Raw genomic sequence first — 24,799 nt, forward strand, 5'->3', positions numbered from 1 at the left:
AGGCTGATAGGTGGAAGCAATATTGTAAAAATCCTGCTTCGCCTTTTAGAGGGCATTGTGGAGATATTACCATAATTCTTAAATCTCTGAAATCCTCTCAGATCTCCACAAGTGGTTAGGGGTCATGCAGCGTGCGTCCATTAGATTTACTGTGACGTCACCCCTGTGTTATATTTATTCTGATCGCAGCAGAACTGAAACAGTTTTATTTTAAAGCTTTTCTTGCTTATTCAAATCTCAGGAGATGTTGTCGGCCACCAGGGGCGTTGTTTCATTAGTTTCCCACCACCAGGGGGCGTTGTTTCATTAGTTTCCCACCACCGGGGGCGGTGTTTCAGTAGTTTCCCACCACCAGGGGGCGTTGTTTCAGTAGTTTCCCACCACCAGGGGGCGTTGTTTCATTAGTTTCCCACCACCGGGGGGCGTTGTTTCATTAGTTTCCCACCACCGGGGGGCGTTGTTTCATTAGTTTCCCACCACCGGGGGGCGTTGTTTCATTAGTTTCCCACCACCTGGGGGGTGTTGTTTCATTAGTTTCCCACCACCTGGGGGCGTTGTTTCATTAGTTTCCCACCACCTGGGGGCGTTGTTTCATTAGTTTCCCACCACCTGGGGGGCGTCGTTTCATTAGTTTCCCACCACCTGGGGGGCGTCGTTTCATTAGTTTCACACCACCTGGGGGGTGTCGTTTCATTAGTTTCACACCACCAGGGGGTGTTGTTTTCCACCGCCAGTGGACGTTGTTTCATTAGTTTCCCACCACCAGGGGGTGTTGTTTCCTTAGTTTCCCACCACCTGGGGGGTGTTGTTTCCTTAGTTTCCCACCACCTGGGGGGTGTTGTTTCCTTAGTTTCCCACCACCTGGGGGGTGTTGTTTCCTTAGTTTCCCACCACCTGGGGGGTGTTGTTTCCTTAGTTTCCCACCACCTGGGGGGTGTTGTTTCCTTAGTTTCCCACCACCTGGGGGGTGTTGTTTCCTTAGTTTCCCACCACCTGGGGGGGCATTGTTTCCTTAGTTTCCCACCACCTGGGGGGTGTCGTTTCCTTAGTTTCACACCACCTGGGGGGCGTCGTTTCATTAGTTTCACACCACCTGGGGGGCGTCGTTTCATTAGTTTCCCACCACCTGGGGGGCGTCGTTTCATTAGTTTCCCACCACCAAGGGGTGTTATTTCCTTAGTTTCCCACCACCTGGGGGGCGTTGTTTAGTTCGTTTCCCACCACCTGGGGGGTGTTGTTTAGTTCGTTTCCCACCACCTGGGGGGTGTTGTTTCCTTAGTTTCCCACCACCTGGGGGATGTTGTTTCCTTAGTTTCCCACCACCTGGGGGGTGTTGTTTCCTTAGTTTCCCACCACCTGGGGGGTGTTGTTTCCTTAGTTTCCCACCACCTGGGGGGTGTTGTTTCCTTAGTTTCCCACCACCTGGGGGGTGTTGTTTCCTTAGTTTCCCACCACCTGGGGGGTGTCGTTTCCTTAGTTTCACACCACCTGGGGGGCGTCGTTTCATTAGTTTCCCACCACCTGGGGGGCGTCGTTTCATTAGTTTCCCACCACCAAGGGGTGTTATTTCCTTAGTTTCCCACCACCTGGGGGCGTTGTTTAGTTTCACACCACCTGGGGGTGTTGTTTCATTAGTTTCCCACCACCTGGGGGCGTCGTTTCTTAGTTTCCACCACCTGGGGGTGTTGTTTAGTTTCACACCACCTGGGGGCGTCGTTTCATTAGTTTCCCACCACCTGGGGGTGTTGTTTCCTTAGTTTCCCACCACCTGGGGGTGTTGTTTCCTTAGTTTCCTGGGGGTGTTGTTTCCTTAGTTTCACACCACCTGGGGGCGTTTCATTAGTTTCACACCACCTGGGGGCGCTCATTAGTTTCACACCACCAGGGGGTTTTCCTTAGTTTCCCACCACCTGGGGGTGTCGTTTCATTAGTTTCACACCACCTGGGGGGCCACCACCACCTGGGGGTGTTTCCTTAGTTTCACACCACCTGTTTCCCACCACCTGGGGGTGTTGTTTCACACCACCTGGGGGCGTCGTTTCATTAGTTTCCCACCACCTGGGGGTGTTGTTTCATTAGTTTCCCACCACCTGGGGGTGTTGTTTCCTTAGTTTCCCACCACCTGGGGGTGTTGTTTCCTTAGTTTCACACCACCTGGGGGCGTCATTAGTTTCCCACCACCTGGGGGCGTCGTTTCACTAGTTTCCCACCACCAGGGGGTGTTATTTCCTTAGTTTCGCACCACCTGGGGGCGTTTTCACACCACCTGGGGGCGTTTTCATTAGTTTCCCACCACCTGGGGGGCGTCGTTTCCTTAGTTTCACACCACCTGGGGGGTTGTTTCACCACCACCTGGGGGGCGTTGTTTCATTAGTTTCCCACCACCTGGGGGGTGTTGTTTCCTTAGTTTCCCACCACCTGGGGGGTGTCGTTTCCTTAGTTTCACACCACCTGGGGGGCGTCGTTTCATTAGTTTCACACCACCTGGGGGGCGTCGTTTCATTAGTTTCCCACCACCAGGGGGTGTTATTTCCTTAGTTTCCCACCACCTGGGGGGCGTTGTTTAGTTCGTTTCCCACCACCTGGGGGGTGTTGTTTCATTAGTTTCCCACCACCTGGGGGTGTTGTTTCCTTAGTTTCCCACCACCTGGGGGGCGTTGTGTCATTAGTTTCCCACCACCTGGGGGGCGTGGTTTCATATGTTTCCCACCACCTGGGGGGCGTTGTTTCATTAGTTTCCCACCACCTGGGGGGGCATTGTTTCCTTAGTTTCCCACCACCTGGATGGTGTCGTTTCCTTAGTTTCACACCACCTGGGGGGCGTCGTTTCATTAGTTTCCCACCACCTGGGGGGCGTCGTTTCATTAGTTTCCCACCACCAAGGGGTGTTATTTCCTTAGTTTCCCACCACCTGGGGGGCGTTGTTTAGTTCGTTTCCCACCACCTGGGGGGTGTTGTTTAGTTCGTTTCCCACCACCTGGGGGGTGTTGTTTCCTTAGTTTCCCACCACCTGGGGGGTGTTGTTTCCTTAGTTTCCCACCACCTGGGGGGTGTTGTTTCCTTAGTTTCCCACCACCTGGGGGGTGTTGTTTCCTTAGTTTCCCACCACCTGGGGGGTGTTGTTTCCTTAGTTTCCCACCACCTGGGGGGTGTTGTTTCCTTAGTTTCCCACCACCTGGGGGTGTTGTTTCCTTAGTTTCCCACCACCTGGGGGTGTTGTTTCCTTAGTTTCCCACCACCTGGGGGGTGTTGTTTCCTTAGTTTCCCACCACCTGGGGGGTGTTGTTTCCTTAGTTTCCCACCACCTGGGGGGTGTTGTTTCCTTAGTTTCCCACCACCTGGGGGGTGTTGTTTCCTTAGTTTCCCACCACCTGGGGGGTGTTGTTTCCTTAGTTTCCCACCACCAGGGGGTGTTGTTTCATTAGTTTCCCACCACCTGGGGGGTGTTGTTTCCTTAGTTTCCCACCACCTGGGGGGCGTTGTTTCATTAGTTTCACACCACCTGGGGGGCGTCGTTTCATTAGTTTCCCACCACCTGGGGGTGTTGTTTCCTTAGTTTCCCACCACCTGGGGGGCGTCGTTTCATTAGTTTCACACCACCTGGGGGGTGTTATTTCATTAGTTTCCCACCACCTGGGGGGCGTCGTTTCCTTAGTTTCACACCACCTGGGGGGCGTCGTTTCATTAGTTTCACACCACCTGGGGGGCGTCGTTTCATTAGTTTCCCACCACCTGGGGGGTGTTGTTTCCTTAGTTTCCCACCACCTGGGGGGTGTTGTTTCCTTAGTTTCACACCACCTGGGGGGTGTTGTTTCCTTAGTTTCCCACCACCTGGGGGGCGTTGTTTAGTTCGTTTCCCACCACCTGGGGGGTGTTGTTTCATTAGTTTCCCACCACCTGGGGGGTGTTGTTTCCTTAGTTTCCCACCACCTGGGGGGCGTTGTGTCATTAGTTTCCCACCACCTGGGGGGCGTGGTTTCATATGTTTCACACCACCTGGGGGGCGTTGTTTCATTAGTTTCCCACCACCTGGGGGGCGTTGTTTCATTAGTTTCCCACCACCTGGGGGGCGTTGTTTCATTAGTTTCCCACCACCAGGGGGCGTTGTTTCGTTCATTTCCCACTACCTGGGGGGTGTTGTTTCCTTAGTTTCCCACCACCAGGGGGTGTTTTCGTTCGTTTCCCACCACCTGGGGGGTGTTGTTTCCTTAGTTTTCCACCACCAGGGGGTGTTGTTTTCCACCGCCAGTGGACGTTGTTTCATTAGTTTCCCACCACCAGGGGGTGTTGTTTCCTTAGTTTCCCACCACCAGGGGGCGTTGTTTCGTTAGTTTTCTAAACCTGCATTCCACATTGTCAGCCCTGCCAGGTTTTTCCTGGAACTGTTCAGTAGCATCTTCAAAGAAGCACAGCGTCAGTCTTCTCTGTGTTTATTGGAGGTTTGTGACCATGTGCTCTTTCTCCCTCTCCTCCTATAGGATGTGGACATGATGGATCAGAATGGAATGACTCCCTTGATGTGGGCAGCTTACAGGACACATAGGTGTGTGTGTGTGTGTGTGTGTGTCATGCGTTCACTCATATCCTACTTACATCCTAGCCTTTCCCCATCCAGCCATAATACACCAAGTTAATTTAAACTCACAAACAAAGCGGTCACACAAACGGAAATCCATGCCCATTTAGAAATCTAGATACGCAACATTTAGAAATGGAATGCCCACCTAGATACTCAACATTTAGAAATGGAATGCCCACCTAGATACGCAACATTTAGAAATGGAATGCCCACCTAGATACGCAACATTTAGAAATGGAATGCCCACCTAGATGCGCAACATTTAGAAATGGAATGCCCACCTAGATACGCAACATTTAGAAATGGAATGCCCACCTAGATACGCAACATTTAGAAATGGAATGCCCGCCTAGATGCGCAACATTTAGAAATGGAATGCCCACCTAGATACGCAACATTTAGAAATGGAATGCCCACCTAGATGCGCAACATTTAGAAATGGAATGCCCACCTAGATGCGCAACATTTAGAAATGGAATGCCCACCTAGATACGCAACATTTAGAAATGGAATGCCCACCTAGATACGCAACATTTAGAAATGGAATGCCCACCTAGATACGCAACATTTAGAAATGGAATGCCCACCTAGATACGCAACATTTAGAAATGGAATGCCCACCTAGATGCGCAACATTTAGAAATGGAATGCCCACCTAGATACGCAACATTTAGAAATGGAATGCCCACCTAGATACGCAACATTTAGAAATGGAATGCCCACCTAGATACGCAACATTTAGAAATGGAATGCCCACCTAGATGCGCAACATTTAGAAATGGAATGCCCACCTAGATGCGCAACATTTAGAAATGGAATGCCCACCTAGATACGCAACATTTAGAAATGGAATGCCCACCTAGATGCGCAACATTTAGAAATGGAATGCCCACCTAGATACGCAACATTTAGAAATGGAATGCCCACCTAGATACGCAACATTTAGAAATGGAATGCCCACCTAGATGCGCAACATTTAGAAATGGAATGCCCATCTAGATACGCAACATTTAGTAATGGATAATAGACAGATAAGAGACTGATACTAAAAGCACAAAGAATAATGTGCAGTGGGCTAATACTTAAATAGCCACTAAACTTCAACTGTTCCGTTAATTCATAAATAGACCATAAAGGCCACTCTCATAAATAGACCATAAAGGCTTTGCACTTGAACTTTGAACTTTGTCCCGTCCTAACAGCGTGGACCCCACCCGGCTACTGCTGACCTTCAACGTGTCGGTCAACCTGGGTGACAAGTACCACAAAAACACGGCTCTGCACTGGGCCGTGCTGGCCGGCAACACTACAGTCATCACCCTGCTGCTGGACTCCAACTCCAATGTGGACGCACAGAACATCAAGGTGAGGCGGCTGTGCAGCTGATCTTGGGACAGCTTTGTATCTCCCCCGAATTGTTAAGTTTAGGATTGAGGGAGGAGAAGCTGATCCTAGATCTGTACCTACTGGGAAATGACACTCCAGAGCCAGGGTATGTTATTGAAGGCCCAAATGTCTCCTACTAACCTCTGACCTGTATCACATGCTTGTATCTGGTTAGCCTTTTAATAGCTGTCCTGTATCTGGTTGGCCTTTTAATGGCTGTCCTGTATCTGGTTACCTTTTATAGCTGTCCTGTATCTGGTTAGCTGTCCTGTATCTGGTTTGCCTTTTAAGCTGTCCTGTATCTGGTTTGCCTTTTATAGCTGTCCTGTATCTGGTTAGCCTTTTATAGCTGTCCTGTATCTGGTTTGCCTTTTATAGCTGTCCTGTATCTGGTTTGCCTTTTATAGCTGTCCTGTATCTGGTTTGCCTTTTATAGCTGTCCTGTATCTGGTTAGCCTTTTAATAACTGTCCTCTATCTGGTTAGCCTTATATAGCTGTCCTGTATCTGGTTTGCCTTTTATAGCTGTCCTGTATCTGGTTTGCCTTTTATAGCTGTCCTGTATCTGGTTTGCCTTTTATAGCTGTCCTGTATCTGGTTTGCCTTTTATAGCTGTCCTGTATCTGGTTTGCCTTTTATAGCTGTCCTGTGTCCTGTATCTGGTTAGCCTTATATAGCTGTCCTGTATCTGGTTTGCCTTTTATAGCTGTCCTGTATCTGGTTTGCCTTTTATAGCTGTCCTGTATCTGGTTTGCCTTTTATAGCTGTCCTGTATCTGGTTTGCCTTTTATAGCTGTCCTGTATCTGGTTTGCCTTTTATAGCTGTCTGGTTTGCCTGTATCTGGTTTGCTGGTTTTGCACTTTTATAGCTTTTATAGCTGTCCTGTATCTGGTTTGCCTTTTATAGCTGTCCTGTATCTGGTTTGCCTTTTATAGCTGTCCTGTATCTGGTTTGCCTTTTATAGCTGTCCTGTATCTGGTTTGCTTTTATAGCTGTCCTGTATCTGGTTTGCCTTTTATAGTTGTCCTTTTATAGCTGTCCTGTATCTGGTTTGCCTTTTATATAGCTGTCCTGTATCTGGTTTGCCTTTTATAGCTGTCCTGTATCTGGTTTGCCTTTTATAGCTGTCCTGTATCTGGTTTGCCTTTTATAGCTGTCCTGTATCTGGTTTGCCTTTTATAGCTGTCCTGTATCTGGTTTGCCTTTTATAGCTGTCCTGTATCTGGTTTGCCTTTTATAGCTGTCCTGTATCTGGTTTGCCTTTTATAGCTGTCCTCTATCTGGTTAGCCTTTTATAGTTGTCCTTTAATAGTTGTCCTGTATCTGGTTAGCCTTTTATAGTTGTCCTTTAATAGCTGTCCTGTATCTGGTTTGCATTTTATAGTTGTCCTGTATCTGGTTTGCCTTTTATAGCTGTCCTGTATCTGGTTTGCCTTTTATAGCTGTCCTGTATCTGGTTTGCCTTTTATAGCTGTCCTGTATCTGGTTTGCCTTTTATAGCTGTCCTGTATCTGGTTTGCCTTTTATAGCTGTCCTGTATCTGGTTTGCCTTTTATAGTTGTCCTTTTATAGCTGTCCTGTATCTGGTTTGCCTTTTATAGTTGTCCTTTTATAGCTGTCCTGTATCTGGTTTGCCTTTTATAACTGTCCTGTATCTGGTTAGCCTTTTATAACTGTCCTGTATCTGGTTTGCCTTTTATAGCTGTCCTGTATCTGGTTTGCCTTTTATAGCTGTCCTGTATCTGGTTTGCCTTTTATAGCTGTCCTGTATCTGGTTTGCCTTTTATAGCTGTCCTGTATCTGGTTTGCCTTTTATAGCTGTCCTCTATCTGGTTAGCCTTTTATAGTTGTCCTTTAATAGTTGTCCTGTATCTGGTTAGCCTTTTATAGTTGTCCTTTAATAGCTGTCCTGTATCTGGTTTGCATTTTATAGTTGTCCTGTATCTGGTTTGCCTTTTATAGCTGTCCTGTATCTGGTTTGCCTTTTATAGCTGTCCTGTATCTGGTTTGCCTTTTATAGCTGTCCTGTATCTGGTTTGCCTTTTATAGCTGTCCTGTAGCTGGTTTGCCTTTTATAGCTGTCCTGTATCTGGTTTGCCTTTTATAGCTGTCCTCTATCTGGTTAGCCTTTTATAGTTGTCCTTTAATAGCTGTCCTGTATCTGGTTAGCCTTTAATAGCTGTCCTGTATCTGGTTTGCCTTTTATAGTTGTCCTGTATCTGGTTTGCCTTTTATAGCTGTCCTGTATCTGGTTTGCCTTTTATAGCTGTCCTGTATCTGGTTTGCCTTTTATAGCTGTCCTGTATCTGGTTTGCCTTTTATAGCTGTCCTGTATCTGGTTTGCCTTTTATAGCTGTCCTGTATCTGGTTTGCCTTTTATAGTTGTCCTGTATCTGGTTTGCCTTTTATAGCTGTCCTGTATCTGGTTTGCCTTTTATAGTTGTCCTTTTATAGCAGTCCTGTATCTGGTTTGCCTTTTATAACTGTCCTGTATCTGGTTTGCCTTTTATAGCTGTCCTGTATCTGGTTTGTCTTTTATAGTTGTCCTTTTATAGCTGTCCTGTATCTGGTTTGCCTTTTAATAGCTGTCCTGTATCTGGTTGGCCTTTTAATAGCTGTCCTGTATCTGGTTGGCCTTTTATAGTTTTCCTGTATCTGGTTAGCCTTTTATAGTTGTCCTGTATCTGGTTTGCCTTTTATAGTTGTCCTGTATCTGGTTTGCCTTTTATAGTTGTCCTGTATCTGGTTAGCCTTTTATAGCTGTCCTGTATCTGGTTTGCCTTTTATAGCTATCCTGTATCTGGTTGTCCTTTTATAGTTGTCCTTTTATAGTTGTCCTTTTATAGTTGTCCTGTATCTGGTTTGCCTTTTTTTGTTGTCCTGTATCTGGTTACCTTTTATAGTTGTCCTTTTATAGCTGTCCTGTATCTGGTTAGCCTTTTATAGCTGTCCTGTATCTGGTTAGCCTTTTATAGCTGTCCTGTATCTGGTTAGCCTTTTGTAGTTGTCCTGTATCTGGTTAGCCTTTTAATAGCTGTCCTGTATCTGGTTAGCCTTTTAATAGCTGTCCTGTATCTGGTTGGCCTTTTAATAGCTGACCTGACATAACTTGAAAGGTGGAGCATTATTATCCAGTGTGGCCAATTAGAATACCCAGATCACCACCAGTGTTTAGTGTCCATCCTATGGTCTTTCTCCTATCCTACTGTTTAGTGTCCATCCTATGGTCTTTCTCCTATCCTACTGTTTAGTGTCCATCCTATGGTCTTTCTCCTATCCTACTGTTTAGTGTCCATCCTATGGTCTTTCTCCTATCCTACTGTTTAGTGTCCATCCTATGGTCTTTCTCCTATCCTACTGTTTAGTGTCCATCCTTTGTTCCTGTGTCCTCAGCTGTCCTATGATCTGGTACTACCTAGCTGTCTGAATTAGGCTCTCTCTGTGTTGGATTGTTACCGTGGTGATTAGCTGGTTTGTTACCGTGGTGATCCTCTGGCTGTATTCCTCCAGGGTGAGACGCCGCTGGACCTGGCCAAGCAGAGGAAAAACGTCTGGATGGTCAACCATTTACAGGAGGCTCGGCAGGCCAAGGGTTACGACAGTCCTGGCTACCTGAAGAAGCTGAAGATGGACAAGGTAGGGACCAGGGAGGAGACTGAGTGGACATACACAAGCATGCAGGCTGACGCACTCACTCAGACACACACACACTTATTTGTGTAAGCATGCATGGCTATGTGTAACGCCACCATTGTCCCTCTGTCTCTAAAAAGCCTTCCGCCACCTGTCTTTCCAGTCAGCAATCCCAGACCCTAAAAAGAGCACCTTCAGGACTAGTTGCTGCCCTGTTGTTGACGTGAGACAGACAGACCAAAGCTAACACTCTATTCAGACCTTCTCTGGCCTCTGTCTTGAAGTAATTGCCCATCCAAGGTAGTGATTTCTTGGAGTCTGAGGAATCGAGCAGTTTTTCTGTACAGACAGACATGAGGATTGTGTCAATACACTAATCATGGCGGAAGGAGAATTTGCCTCGAGATGGTGATCTTGGGTCAGATCAGCATTTTCTCCACTAATAGTTAAGGTTGGGTTTGGGGGAATGGAAGCTGATCTAGATCTGTACTTCACCCCAGAGCCCTAATCAGTCTCTCCAAGTCAAGTGATCTAACCACCCCTGCTCGTTGGGACAGGAGGAGCACAAAGCACCAATTATTTACGCTTGTATCTTGTGTTTTTCAAAGTTTTGCTTCTTGACTTTGCATTTCTGTTGTCTTTCAAATTCATACGCTGTCGAACTGGATGGTGTAGGTTGTCAAGGTACATCTTTAGATAGCACTCCATAGGGAGGTCCCCATTAGCTACTGACACTAGTTACCCAGCCACGCTCTGACACTAGTCACCCAGCCACGCTCTGGCGCTAGTCACCCAGCCACGCTCTGACACTAGTCACCCAGCCACGCTCTGGCACTAGTCACCCAGCCACGCTCTGGCACTAGTCACCCAGCCACGCTCTGGCACTAGTCACCCAGCCACGCTCTGGCACTAGTCACCCAGCCACGCTCTGGCACTAGTCACCCAGCCACGCTCTGGCACTAGTCACCCAGCCACGCTCTGGCACTAGTCACCCAGCCACGCTCTGGCACTAGTCACCCAGCCACGCTCTGGCACTAGTCACCCAGCCACGCTCTGGCACTAGTCACCCAGCCACGCTCTGGCACTAGTCACCCAGCCACGCTCTGGCACTAGTCACCCAGCCACGCTCTGGCACTAGTCACCCAGCCACGCTCTGGCACTAGTCACCCAGCCACGCTCTGGCACTAGTCACCCAGCCACGCTCTGGCACTAGTCACCCAGCCACGCTCTGGCACTAGTCACCCAGCCACGCTCTGGCACTAGTCACCCAGCCACTCTATGGCACTAGTCACCCAGCCACTCTATGGCACTAGTCACCCACTAGTTACCTGTTGTATCACCTGTTGTACTCGGCACATGTCAAATGAAATGTGATTTGATTTGACACTATTGTTTATGTAATAAGGTTACACAGTCTACAGTGCATCGCTGCCTTCCTGTTTAACCTCTCTTCCTCTTCCTCTCATCCTTCCCTCCCTCTATCTCTGGTCCTCTCCCAGGAGTTCAGACAGAAGATCATGTTGGGGACCCCCTTCCTGGTGATCTGGCTGGTGGGCTTCATCGCTGACCTGGACATCGACTCCTGGCTCCTCAAGGGCCTCATGTACTGTGGCGTGTGGGTCACTGTGCAGTTCCTCTCCAAGTACGTCACACACACACACACATCCCAGCAGGGTTTGGGCTGGGTTTATTTCTCTGTAAACCTGAGACATCCCAGTAGGTTAGGGCTGGGTTTATTTCTCTCTAAACCTGAGACATCCCAGCAGGTTAGGGCTGGGTTTATTTCTCTGTAAACCTGAGACATCCCAGCAGGTTAGGGCTGGGTTTATTTCTCTGTAAACCTGAGACATCCCAGCAGGTTAGGGCTGGGTTTATTTCTCTGTAAACCTGAGACATCCCAGCAGGTTAGGGCTGGGTTTATTTCTCTGTAAACCTGAGACATCCCAACAGGTTAGGGCTGGGTTTATTTCTCTGTAAACCTGAGACATCCCAGCAGGTTAGGGCTGGGTTTATTTCTCTGTAAACCTGAGACATCCCAGCAGGTTAGGGCTGGGTTTATTTCTCTGTAAACCTGAGACATCCCAGCAGGTTAGGGCTGGGTTTATTTCTCTGTAAACCTGAGACATCCCAGCAGGTTAGGGCTGGGTTTATTTCTCTGTAAACCTGAGACATCCCAGTAGGTTAGGGCTGGGTTTATTTCTCTGTAAACCTGAGACATCCCAGCAGGTTAGGGCTGGGTTTATTTCTCTGTAAACCTGAGACATCCCAGCAGGTTAGGGCTGGGTTTATTTCTCTGTAAACCTGAGACATCCCAGCAGGTTAGGGCTGGGTTTATTTCTCTGTAAACCTGAGACATCCCAGCAGGTTAGGGCTGGGTTTATTTCTCTGTAAACCTGAGACATCCCAACAGGTTAGGGCTGGGTTTATTTCTCTGTAAACCTGAGACATCCCAGCAGGTTAGGGCTGGGTTTATTTCTCTGTAAACCTGAGACATCCCAGCAGGTTAGGGCTGGGTTTATTTCTCTGTAAACCTGAGACATCCCAGCAGGTTAGGGCTGGGTTTATTTCTCTGTAAACCTGAGACATCCCAGCAGGTTAGGGCTGGGTTTATTTCTCTGTAAACCTGAGACATCCCAACAGGTTAGGGCTGGATTTATTTCTCTGTAAACCTGAGACATCCCAACAGGTTTGGGCTGGGTTTATTTCTCTGTAAACCTGAGACATCCCAACAGGTTAGGGCTGGGTTTATTTCTCTGTAAACCTGAGACATCCCAGTAGGTTAGGGCTGGGTTTATTTCTCTGTAAACCTGAGACATCCCAACAGGTTAGGGCTGGGTTTATTTCTCTGTAAACCTGAGACATCCCAACAGGTTAGGGCTGGGTTTATTTCTCTGTAAACCTGAGACATCCCAGTAGGTTAGGGCTGGGTTTATTTCTCTGTAAGGCTGGGTTTATTTCTCTGTAAACCTGAGACATCCCAGCAGGTTAGGGCTGGGTTTATTTCTCTGTAAACCTGAGACATCCCAGCAGGTTAGGGCTGGGTTTATTTCTCTCTAAACCTGAGACATCCCAGCAGGTTAGGGCTGGGTATATTTTTCTCTAAACCTGAGACATCCCAGCAGGTTAGGGCTGGGTTTATTTCTCTCTAAACCTGAGACATCCCAGCAGGTTAGGGCTGGGTATATTTTTCTCTAAACCTGAGACATCCCAACAGGTTAGGGCTGGGTTTTTTTCTCTATCTGGTTGACTTTGATATGCAGCTCTAAGGGTTTTGTGGACTGTGAGATGTGATGTTGTTTACTGCTGAGTTCTAACAATGATTGCCCATCCCTCCCTCCTCCTCAGGTCTTTCTTTGACCACTCCATGCACAGCGCCCTGCCCCTGGGAATCTACCTGGCAACCAAGTTCTGGATGTACGTGACCTGGTTCTACTGGTTCTGGATTGATATCCTTTACAATGAGTCTCCTGGCTTCCTCTGCCTTTTCTCATTCCAACCATGATACATCAGTGAGCTGCTGTGCTGTACAAGGACCTTTAGTTCACAGCGCCACCTGGCAAGACAGCTGTGTGTGTCAATATTCACCTCCTAACAATCAATTCTTTCATCAGGGAGGGAGGTGGCTTCTGGGAATTGATGGGTTTTGACTGAGAGCAAAAGTGTATGAATATCTCCCCTGTGGCTATTGGTCGATTAGAGTGTCAGTCAAACTGCAGCCTATTCCAAACAGACAGATGGGCTTTCCCTTCTTCCATCTGGAACCCCTCTGGTCATGATTACCCACAGTGCACTGGAGTGTGAGGTCAGCTAAAGAGCATTGGCCTGCCTCTCAGACTACAGTGCAGAGAGCATCATATCACCCTCAAGGGCTCTTTACTGTTGTGTACAACTTCTGGCCCACAAGACAATGCAAATGTTTCAGTTGGCGGCAGACTCATTATTTCTATATGCTAAACACCAATGCATTTGCATCACAGTTTACATCAGAGGCACTTGTGATGCAACCATACTGGTTGTTTTGAGTTTGTTGATTATGGCAAGAGGCCGGACAATTTCTGTGGTAACTTGGATCAAAAAGTCATATAATGCTTCCCCCGCCCCCCACCCCCCTCCCCCGGATCCTTTTCAGAGGCTTGTGAAGTAACATTGCAGTCTAATTTCTCAGACAAGACACTATCTCCTCGAGATCTATACCCATATAGTTCACTTCCCCTGCAAACTGCACTGATTCTCTCACGGACGGTGAAGAGGTGAGGGAAACTGTTGTCCTAGGTGCTCTGGGATGCTGACGTTTCAAGCCTCCTGTATAAAGCTAAGCTCGCTCTTTGCTATATGAATTGTCCCCTGTCCAGATAAGAGGTTGTATCACTGAACTCGGAGTGCTTTCAGCTCTGTGTGGAGACAGTCTTTAATGAATACTGAGTGTTAAGATGTGCACAACACTGTTGAGGGTGCAGCACAGCTGACTGAGTCAGACCCGATGAAGTGACTTGTGGGATCAATGTGTTTCTGTAGCTCCAAGATGGCTCCTCCAGTCGCTTTTTGGTCATGGAAAATTCCCCATTTAAAGTCCGGAGGGTTGGTCTCTTATCCACCTCATTTGACTGCTGATGGGAGAGGAGTGTTTCTTCAGTCCATTTCATCTGCATGATGTTGCTCGTTTCCTTGGATCTGCTGCTCTGCTCTTCGTCTACCCCTCTGTCAATCGCTTGTAACCTCTCCTGCTTTTTCAACAGGGGCTGTCTTGTTACCAGTTTCCCTCTGGTTACAATTTTTTGTCTTTCATGGGAACATTGATATGTGAGAGTTCACATAAGCCACCACTGAGTGTAAGTGAAATTCACACCTACACACAGGTCTCTTGTGTGATGCAGCTTTGAGATTTAATAGTCAGGCAGGTTTTTCCAGTCTCACCTCTTGCCCAACAGCCAATCAGCCCATTGAGATGTCCTCTTCAATGCCTCTTATCTCTTTGTTGAAAGGCTGTTCTATCCAATATCTACGTCCACGTAGTCACTGTTAACAATAGCCTGTACCTCATCGTGTAGTGAAAACTGGCAGCTCAGAACAGTAGACGGCTACAGCAAGGGATGGCTGGATTCCTAAATGGAGTAGGGTGAAGTTGACGCTAGACGCTGATCTTGAGTCAGTTGAGCATTTTCCCCACTAATGGTTAAGATCGGGGGAGGGGAAGCTGATCCTACCTCATCTGTACCGAGGACAAACTACACCCCGGAGCATTCACAAACTCAAGCAGTCCCTCGTCACTCCAGTCCATCTGTACCGAGGACAAACTACACCCCGGAGCATTCACAAACTCAAGCAGTCCCTCCTCACTCCAGTCCAACTGTACCTAGGACAAACTACACCCCGGAGCATTCACAAACTCAAGCAGTCCCTCCTCACTCCAGTCCAACTGTACCTAGGACAAACTACACCCCGGAGCATTCACAAACTCAAGCAGTCCCTCCTCACTCCAGTCCATCTGTACCTAGGACAAACTACACCCCGGAGCATTCACAAACTCAAGCAGTCCCTCCTCACTCCAGTCCATCTGTACCGAGGACAAACTACACCCCGGAGCATTCACAAACTCAAGCAGTCCCTCCTCACTCCAGTCCATCTGTACCGAGGACAAACTACACCCTCAAGGAGCATTCACAACCTCAAGCAGTCCCTCCTCACTCCAGTCCAACTGTACCTAGGACAAAGTACACCCCTCCAGTCCAACTGTACACCCCCGGAGCATTCACAAACTCAAGCAGTCCCTCCTCACTCCAGTCCATCTGTACCTAGGACAAACTACACCCCGGAGCATTCACAAACTCAAGCAGTCCCTCCTCACTCCAGTCCAACTGTACCTAGGACAAACTACAACCCGGAGCATTCACAAACTCAAGCAGTCCCTCCTCACTCCAGTCCAACTGTGCCTCTTTGAGAAGTGGTGTTATGTAACTGAGGTGGTAACCTTGCCTGAGACCTGAAGACTTGCGTTAGCTCTCTGAGTTAATGCCTTGGCTGTAGCTCAGCGGGCTAGCACAGTCTTGGCTCGTGCAGTAGACCGAGGTCCGTACCCAGTTGGTCACATGGAGTCTCAATGTCTGATTGTTGTGATCTGGGTTGATACATGATACAGCCGCGGTTGTATGGTAGTTTCGTGTTGGTTGTGGTGCTGTGGTGGTTGTGGTGCGGTGGTTGTACGGTAGTTTTGTGGTGGTTGTGCGGTGGTGGTTGTACGGTAGTTTTGTGGTGGTTTTGGTGCGGTGGTTGTACGGTAGTTTTGTGGTGGTTGTACGGTAGTTTTGCGGTGGTGGTGGTTTTGTGGTTGTTGTGCGGTGGTGGTTGTACGGTAGTTTTGTGGTTGTTGTGCGGTGGTGGTTGTACGGTAGTTTTGTGGTTGTTGTGCGGTGGTGGTTATACGGTAGTTTGGTGGTGGTTGTACGGTAGTTTTGTGGTGGTTGTGCGGTGGTGGTTGTACGGTAGTTTTGTGGTGGTGGTTGTACGGTAGTTTTGTGGTGGTTGTGCGGTGGTGGTAGTTTTGTGGTGGTGGTTGTACGGTAGTTTTGTGGTGGTGGTTGTACGGTAGTTTTGTGGTGGTGGTTGTACGGTAGTTTTGTGGTGGTGGTTGTACGGTAGTTTTGTGGTGGTTTTGGTGCGGTGGTTGTACGGTAGTTTTGTGGTGGTTGTGCGGTGGTGGTTGTACGGTAGTTTTGTGGCGGTTGTGCGGTGGTGGTGGTTTTGTGGTTGTTGTGAGGCAAGTCATGCGACGTCTCTGCAATAGTAATCAGTGGAGGCGGCTTGGCCTTTGTCTCGGCTTTGTGTCTGCATTGACTTCCAGGTGTGGGCTTGGTGTCTCTGACTCTGTCTCCGCCTGGTTTTCAAAGTCTGCTACTGCAGACTGGTTATCCTTTAAAACCAGATCAAGTGTCGTTGGCGGAGCCCCAAGCGGTTGCCTTTTCAGCCCCAGCACGCATTTTCTTCTACATGGGACTCAAAGGAGAAAAGCTTTTCTCCTTAAAGTAGTTACAAGTACTGGGTCACCTCCACATTTGTATTGTTACTGAAATAGTAGGAGACTGGGGGAGGAGGAGAGAGTAGAAGTCTATTAGTAGGAGACTGGGGGAGGAGAGAGTAGAAGTCTATTAGTAGGAGACTGGGGGAGGAGAGAGTAGAAGTCTATTAGTAGGAGACTAGGGGAGGAGAGAGTAGAAGTCTATTAGTAGGAGACTGGGTGGAGGAGGAGAGAGTAGAAGTCTATTAGTAGGAGACTGGGTGGAGGAGGAGAGAGTAGAAGTCTATTAGTAGGAGACTGGGTGGAGGAGGAGAGAGTAGAAGTCTATTAGTAGGAGACTGGGTGGAGGAGGAGGAGAGAGTAGAAGTCTATTAGTAGGAGACTGGGGGAGGAGGAGGAGAGAGTAGAAGTCTATTAGTAGGAGACTGGGTGGAGGAGGAGGAGAGAGTAGAAGTCTATTAGTAGGAGACTGGGGGAGGAGGAGGAGAGAGTAGAAGTCTATTAGTAGGAGACTGGGGGGGGAGGAGAGTAGAAGTCTATTAGTAGGAGACTGGGGGGAGGAGAGTAGAAGTCTATTAGTAGGAGACTGGGGGGAGGAGGAGAGAGTAGAAGTCTATTAGTAGGAGACTGGGGGGAGGAGGAGAGAAGTCTATTAGTAGGAGTCTATTAGTAGGAGACTGGGGGGAGGAGGAGAGTAGAAGTCTATTAGTAGGAGACTGGGGGGAGGAGGAGAGTAGAAGTCTATTAGTAGTAGAGTCTATTAGTAGGAGACTGGGGGGGAGGAGGAGAGAGTAGAAGTCTATTAGTAGGAGACTGGGGGGGGAGGAGGAGAGTAGAAGTCTATTAGTAGGAGACTGGGGGGGAGTAGAAGTCTATTAGTAGGAGACTGGGGGTGGGGGGAGAGAGTAGAAGTCTATTAGTAGGAGACTGGGGGGGAGGAGGAGAGAGTAGAAGTCTATTAGTAGGAGACTGGGGGGGGGGGAGAGAGTAGAAGTCTATTAGTAGGAGACTGGGGGGGGGAGGAGAGAGTAGAAGTCTATTAGTAGGAGACTGGGGGGAGGAGGAGAGTAGAAGTCTATTAGTAGGAGACTGGGGGTGGGGGAGAGAGTAGAAGTCTATTAGTAGGAGACTGGGGGGAGGAGGAGAGAGTAGAAGTCTATTAGTAGGAGACTGGGGGGGGGGAGAGAGTAGAAGTCTATTAGTAGGAGACTGGGGGTGGGGGAGAGAGTAGAAGTCTATTAGTAGGAGACTGGGGGGAGGAGGAGGAGAGAGTAGAAGTCTATTAGTAGGAGACTGGGGGTAGGGGGAGAGAGTAGAAGTCTATTAGTAGGAGACTGGGGGGAGGGGGAGAGAGTAGAAGTCTATTAGTAGGAGACTGGGGGAGGAGGGGGAGAGAGTAGAAGTCTATTAGTAGGAGACTGGGGGGAGGAGAGAGTAGAAGTCTATTAGTAGGAGACTGGGGGGAGGAGGAGAGAGTAGAAGTCTATTAGTAGGAGAATGGGGGGGGAGAGTAGAAGTCTATTAGTAGGAGACTGGGGGGAGGAGAGAGTAGAAGTCTATTAGTAGGAGACTGGGGGGAGGAGAGAGTAGAAGTCTATTAGTAGGAGACTGGGGGGAGAGAGAGTAGAAGTCTATTAGTAGGAGACTGGGGGGAGGAGGAGAGAGTAGAAGTCTATTAGTAGGAGACTGGGGGGGGGGAGGAGAGAGTAGAAGTCTATTAGTAGGAGACTGGGGGGAGGAGAGAGTAGAAGTCTATTAGTAGGAGACTGGGGGGAGGAGAGAGTAGAAGTCTATTAGTAGGAGACTGGGGGGAGGAGAGAGTAGAAGTCTATTAGTAGGAGACTGGGGGGAGGAGAGAGTAGAAGTCTATTAGTAGGAGACTGGGGGGAGGAGAGAGTAGAAGTCTATTAGTAGGAGACTGGGGGGGAGAGAGTAGAAGTCTATTAGTAGGAGACTGGGGGGAGGGAGAGTAGAAGTCTATTAGTAGGAGAATTTCGGGGGGAGAGAGTAGAAGTCTATTAGTAGGAGAATTTCGGGGGGAGAGAGTAGAAGTCTATTAGTAGGAGACTGGGGGGGGGGAGAGTAGAAGTCTATTAGTAGGAGACTGGGGGGGGGGTAGAAGTCTATTAGTAGGAGACTGGGGGGGGAGTAGAAGTCTATTAGTAGGAGACTGGGGGGGGAGAGAGTAGAAGTCTATTAGTAGGAGACTGGGGGGGGGAGAGAAGTCTATCAGTAGGAGACTGGGGGGGGAGGAGAGAGTAGAAGTCTATTAGTCGGAGACTGAGCTGGTCCTGTGATGTGTTCTTTTAGGGAGGACATTCAGTCTTCAGCCAGACAATGATGACGTTCAGTGACACCCTGACTACCCCACCCTGCACCACACTGTATAGAGGTGTAGGGGGAAGTTGCCCCGAGATGCTGATCTCGAGTCAGTTTTGAAATGTCCATAGTAATGGTTAAGGTTAGGATTGTGGGAGGGACAGCTGATCCTAGATCTGTACCTAGGATAAATTTCACCCCGGAGCTGTATGGACACTGTCAACACCATTAGTCTCCTTAAATCAGCATGCTGGGTAGCCTAGTGGTTAGAGCGTTGGACTAGTGACCGGTTGCAAGTTCAAACCCCCGAGCTGACAAGGTACAAATCTGTCGTTCTGCCCCTGAACAGGCAGTTAACCCACTGTTCCTAGGCCGTCATTGAAAATAAGAATTTGTTCTTAACTGACTTGCCTGGTTAAATAAAGGTAAAATAAAAAATAAAATAAAAATGCTTGATAAATTCTTGGCGTGACCCTTTTGTTTGGCCCATCTTGTGCCCATCTTGTGTAACACCCCTTCTCCTAAGCCATTCCAAAGACTAATAGCTGCTACGGGGAGGGCGTACACAACAAGGCCTCAAGGAAAACATTGAAGCGTCGTCCATATGAGAATCTCCATCGATCACTGTAAAAATTACCGGCTCCGTGCCAACAGTATCACGGCCCATTGATTTAGTGAGGCGATAAGGACTTCCATGCATGAATCCCTAGTGTCACCCTGTTCCCTTTGTAGTGCACTACTTTATATGGAAATTCACTGTGTTCCTCTACACTATATGGGGATTAATAGGGTTCCATTTGGGATGCAGCCCCACATAGTTAATTTGAAGTGTTTATCTTATGAAGTAGCTAGATAGACCTACAGAGGAAGAGGTAATTAAAGCGCCCAGACTTCTTTTGGTGATAATTATACAGATTTATGACCTCATTCAGCTTTTAGAGACTGAAAGCACTGTAGAGTACGGCTGAGAACCAAATGCCACCCTATGTCCTATGTAGGGCTCTGGGGGGCCATATGGCTCTGAGTTTCCTTCCTGGAATCTAGTTGTTTGTCATGCCGTGACTCCACTCTAATTGAGGAACTCCTTCTTTACGTTACCAGCCCACAGATGTCCTTGTGTCCCACTAACTCTTCTCCCCCCACACACACACACCTAATCACTAGATGGCCATACAGACTTGAAACGGCTCAAGTCAATAATTAATGGCTTCAAGCCAACTCCATAATCTAAAGTTTATTTAGTCAGTCAATCAGATATGTTTCTGTCATGTATAGAATCAACATTCTAACTCCACACTGTGGGAGATGTGTTAATGTGTGGTTAAAATGCACAGAGAAATGCCAGTAGACCTTGGGTGTAGGCATTTCCTAAATACAGGAATACATTCTATGCAAATACAATTCTGAAGCTGTAATTCTTTTCATTTGTAGTTCCTGATTAAATGACTACAGCCCTGTGAAAAGTAAACTTGGGTTCTAGATACAAGAGATTGTATGGATCAACATTGGCATTTTAGGGTTAAGCCTGACCACTCCCTTTGGTTAGACTCACTCCGTTGCGTTTCCTGTGTAAATGATGACGCGTGTCTGAGAGACTCGGGACTCTGGTTGGGTGAGAGTATGAGTCAAGCTTCCACTGAGCTGCTTTCCTCATAGGCTGGAGTGGGCGGAGGGAGGGCGAGTCTTTTTGCATCCCTAATGGCACCCTATTCCCTTTATAGTGCACTACTTTAGACCAGGGCCCATAGGACTCTGGCCGATGTAGTGCACTACGTAGAAAATAGGTTGCCATTTGGGACACACACTCTGTCTGGATGATGTCACTATGGCTTGTCAGAGCCAGCACAGCCGTCTAGGTCCAATGCAGCTGTTTTTAACTTTGTGTCAAATAATTTCTGTGTAACAATTATAAGTACCTTATGTAAAAAATATAAATGTAATGTCAAGAAGAATAGATAGCATCATAACAAATATTTCTCAAGCAAGAATATTGTTAGGACTGTCTGGGAGCAGTCTGAGTAGGGAAAAGTGAAAACCACCTGTTATTGGCAAAGAGCTGTGGAACTCTTTTTCTTATTGGTCTATTGCCTAGCACCTTTTGATGTTACCAGGCAAGCCAAAACGCCATCACGCCAAAGCAGGCTGAACTTTCAGGCAGTCTTTTCAAACAGCCCTTACACTACAAGGGCATTATCATAATTTTCACAATTTCACAGTAGTATTCAACCTCATAGTGTGGAAGTATATAAAAAGCATTTTCTGTCTGACCTTGTCCAGACTCCTGACAGGATGTGAAACTAAAATATCATTGCGTTATTTGAGTGAACTATCCCTTTAAGAGCTTTAGTCACCTTTCAGCCAATCAGCTGTCCTCCTTAACTCCTCTGTACATCTCCCGTTTGCCACCGTCCACCTGCCTTTCCTCCTGAACAGTGTCTGTCTGTTCTACAACTTCGGCAAGTCCTGGAAATCAGACCCCGGGATCATCAAAGCCTCAGAGGAGCAGAAGAAAAAGGTAAATGCTGGCACCACCCATGACGCTGGCACCACCCATGACGCTGGCACCAGCCATGACGCTGGCACCAGCCATGACGCTGGCACCAGCCATGACGCTGGCACCACCCATGACGCTGGCACCACCCATGACGCTGGCACCACCCATGACGCTGGCACCAGCCATGACGCTGGCACCAGCCATGACGCTGGCACCAGCCATGACGCTGGCACTAGCCATCATGCCGATACTACTAACCAACACACCACCATTTTGTTATGAAATGGCAAGTTGAGTTGGGTGAGGTTGCCCATAGACACTGATCTTGGGTCAGTTTAACCTTTTTCCAACTGATGGTTAGGGTTGGGGAAGCTGATCCTAGATCTGTACCTAAGGGAAACCACCCCTGGAGCATGAAAAGTGCCTGAGTTGAGAATTTGATTAGAGAGCTGGGCACATTGCACCATTTTGTTTTTTTACGAATCAAAAGTAGTACACTATATGGGAAATAGGATGTCATTTGTGACACACAATGTTCAACCCAGTGGCCCAGTGCGAGAGGCATCCACTCTCTCCCCACAGCTCTGGGAGTCGTCTCTCATTAGCACACACTGATGGAGTATAGTAGGGTATCCAGCTCTTTACTGACCCCAGCTCAATCCCCATTGTGTGGGATTGATGAGAGGGCTAAAAATAGCCCCCATCGTTAGTGCTCTGTAGTGTTAACCAGAGCCTGGTCCACTGGTCTGGGCATTGCTCCCATTGTTAGTGCTCTGTAGTGTTAACCAGAGCCTGGTCCTCTGGTCTGGGCATTGCTCCCATTGTTAGTGCTCTGTAGTGTTAACCAGAGCCTGGTCCTCTGGTCTGGGCATTGCTCCCATCGTTAGTGCTCTGTAGTGTTAACCAGAGCCTGGTCCTCTGGTCTGGGCATTGCTCCCATGCTCTGTTAGTGCTCTGGTTAACCAGAGCCTGGTCCTCTGGTCTGGGCATTGCTCCCATCGTTAGTGCTCTGTAGTGTTAACCAGAGCCTGATCCTCTGGTCCACTGGTCTGGGCATTGCTCCCATCGTTAGTGCTCTGTAGTGTTAACCAGAGCCTGGTCCTCTGGTCTGGGCATTGCTCCCATCGTTAGTGCTCTGTAGTGTTAACCAGAGCCTGGTCCTCTGGTCTGGGCATTGCTCCCATCGTTAGTGCTCTGTAGTGTTAACCAGAGCCTGGTCCTCTGGTCTGGGCATTGCTCCCAGAGCCTGGTCCTCTGGTCTGGGCATTGCCCCCATCGTTAGTGCTGTAGTGTTAACCAGAGCCTGGTCCTCTGGTCTGGGCATTGCTGGTCCTCTGGTCTGGGCATTGCTCCCATCGTTAGTGCTCTGTAGTGTTAACCAGAGCCTGGTCCTCTGGTCTGGGCATTGCCCCCATCGTTAGTGCTCTGTAGTGTTAACCAGAGCCTGGTCCTCTGGTCTGGGCATTGCCCCCATCGTTAGTGCTCTGTAGTGTTAACAGAGCCTGGTCCACTGGGCATTGCCCCATTGCTCGTTAGTGCTCTGTAGTGTTAACCAGAGCCTGATCCTCTGGTCCACTGGTCTGGGCATTGCCCCCGTCGTTAGTGCTCTGTAGTGTTAACCAGAGCCTGGTCCTCTGGTCTGGGCATTGCCCCATCGTTAGTCTCTGTACCGCCTGGTCTCTGTAGTGTTAACCAGAGCCTGGTCCTCTGGTTAACACCTCTCTCTCACCGCTCTCTCACCTCTCTCTGCTCTCTCACCTCTCTCTCTCACCTCTCTCTCTCCTCTCTCTCACCTCTCTCTCTCACATCTCCAGACTATTGTTGAGCTGGCGGAGACGGGAAGCCTGGATCTCAGCATATTCTGCAGTACTTGTTTGGTAAAGAAATTACTTAATTTTATTATGTACTGAGGTGTTTTGCATGTTTTGGGTTTAACTTTGTCATTCTGTCAAGCCCCAATACATTTGTATTTGTCCACACAGATAAGGAAGCCCATCCGGTCCAAACACTGTGCCGTGTGCAACCGCTGTATCGCCAAGTTCGACCACCACTGCCCTTGGGTGGGCAACTGTGTCGGTATGTGTAACACCAGCAGCAGTATTTAGCTTAGCAACAACCCATAGCCCAGCAACCAGAGTTAGTTCAGCTGATAGTCATTTATGTCCACAGAATTCCAGCCTAAGAAGCAGCACATGGTTCTTTAAGAAAAATAAACAAGCTTACACCCATATGAATTCATTAGCTGTTCTGGCAGAATATAGAAAGGTGTGTGTGTGTGTGTGCACTCTGCCCAGCTCTATTAGCCGTGAAGCAGCAGCTGCCTGTTTTTCCCTCAACTGTTTGGACTTCCAGACAGATGGCCTCATGAACAACTGACACGTGTCCAGACATGTCTGCCTGTAAACTTTGAGATGGAAGGAAGGGGGTCCTAAAGCATCCATGCTGTCCTCTAAGAGCCTGACAGGATGGAGCTTGCCTTTCAGACAGGCAGCAACGTAGACACACTACCAGTTACTCCCTAGAGGTCCTCAGTGTGTTGGCCAGGTGCCACCCCCTCACATCCTTTAGTCCAAACAGTGACTGGCAGCAGCCCCACACACCTGCTCATGTATCTGAGTGTGACCCAACAAGCCGACTGACAGATCTGACAACTACTTGGCCTCCTTCAATCCTACTGTACTCTCTTTCTCCTCTCTCTCTACGTCTCTCATTTGTCTTGACCTGGAGAGGAGCCAGGAGGACCGTGAGGGAGGGGATGAGGACCGTGAGGGAGGGGATGAGGACCGTGAGGGAGGGGATGAGGACCGTGAGGGACCAGACAGATGAGGCTTAACTCCCCCTCTCACTTTTCTCATTGTGCTGTCAACAGGAAGTGGGAATCACCGCTACTTCATGGGTTACCTGTTCTTCCTGCTCTGCATGATCAGCTGGATGATCTACGGCTGTATCTGCTGTGAGTGGAACACCCCAACCCACCACACCTCATTCTAGTTACACCACCCTACCACACCTCATTCGAGTTACACCACCCTACCACACCTCATTCTAGTTACACCACCCTACCACACCTCATTCTAGTTACACCACCCTACCACACCTCATTCTAGTTACACCACCCTACCACACCTCATTCTAGTTACACCACCCTACCACACCTCATTCTAGTTACACCATCACACCTCATTCTAGTTACACCACCCTACCACACCTCATTCTAGTTACACCACCCTACCACACCTCATTCTAGTTACACCACCCTACCACACCTCATTCGAGTTACACCACCCTACCACACCTCATTCGAGTTACACCACCCTATTCCACCACCCTACCACACCTCATTCTAGTTACACCACCCTACCACACCTCATTCTAG

The 24,799-nt window shown here is 48.4% G+C and overlaps 1 protein-coding gene across 2 annotated transcripts in view; it reads left to right on the forward strand.

Annotated features, from left to right (window-relative positions):
- The window catches only part of zdhhc17 (zinc finger DHHC-type palmitoyltransferase 17), a 53,319-nt gene that overhangs the window by 22,489 nt on the left and 6,031 nt on the right, over nt 1-24,799 (forward strand). For both annotated transcript variants that reach the window (XM_064939332.1, XM_064939334.1), the window contains 9 exons: nt 4,479-4,543; nt 5,782-5,944; nt 9,476-9,601; nt 11,098-11,240; nt 12,944-13,044; nt 21,320-21,444; nt 23,238-23,300; nt 23,406-23,499; nt 24,293-24,376. In XM_064939332.1, the coding sequence (XP_064795404.1) occupies nt 4,479-4,543; nt 5,782-5,944; nt 9,476-9,601; nt 11,098-11,240; nt 12,944-13,044; nt 21,320-21,444; nt 23,238-23,300; nt 23,406-23,499; nt 24,293-24,376 (964 nt within the window). The remainder of the gene's footprint in view (nt 1-4,478; nt 4,544-5,781; nt 5,945-9,475; nt 9,602-11,097; nt 11,241-12,943; nt 13,045-21,319; nt 21,445-23,237; nt 23,301-23,405; nt 23,500-24,292; nt 24,377-24,799) is intronic.

Source organism: Oncorhynchus masou, chromosome 27 (assembly GCF_036934945.1).
Source record: "Oncorhynchus masou masou isolate Uvic2021 chromosome 27, UVic_Omas_1.1, whole genome shotgun sequence".
Taxonomy (NCBI): Eukaryota; Metazoa; Chordata; class Actinopteri; order Salmoniformes; family Salmonidae; genus Oncorhynchus; species Oncorhynchus masou.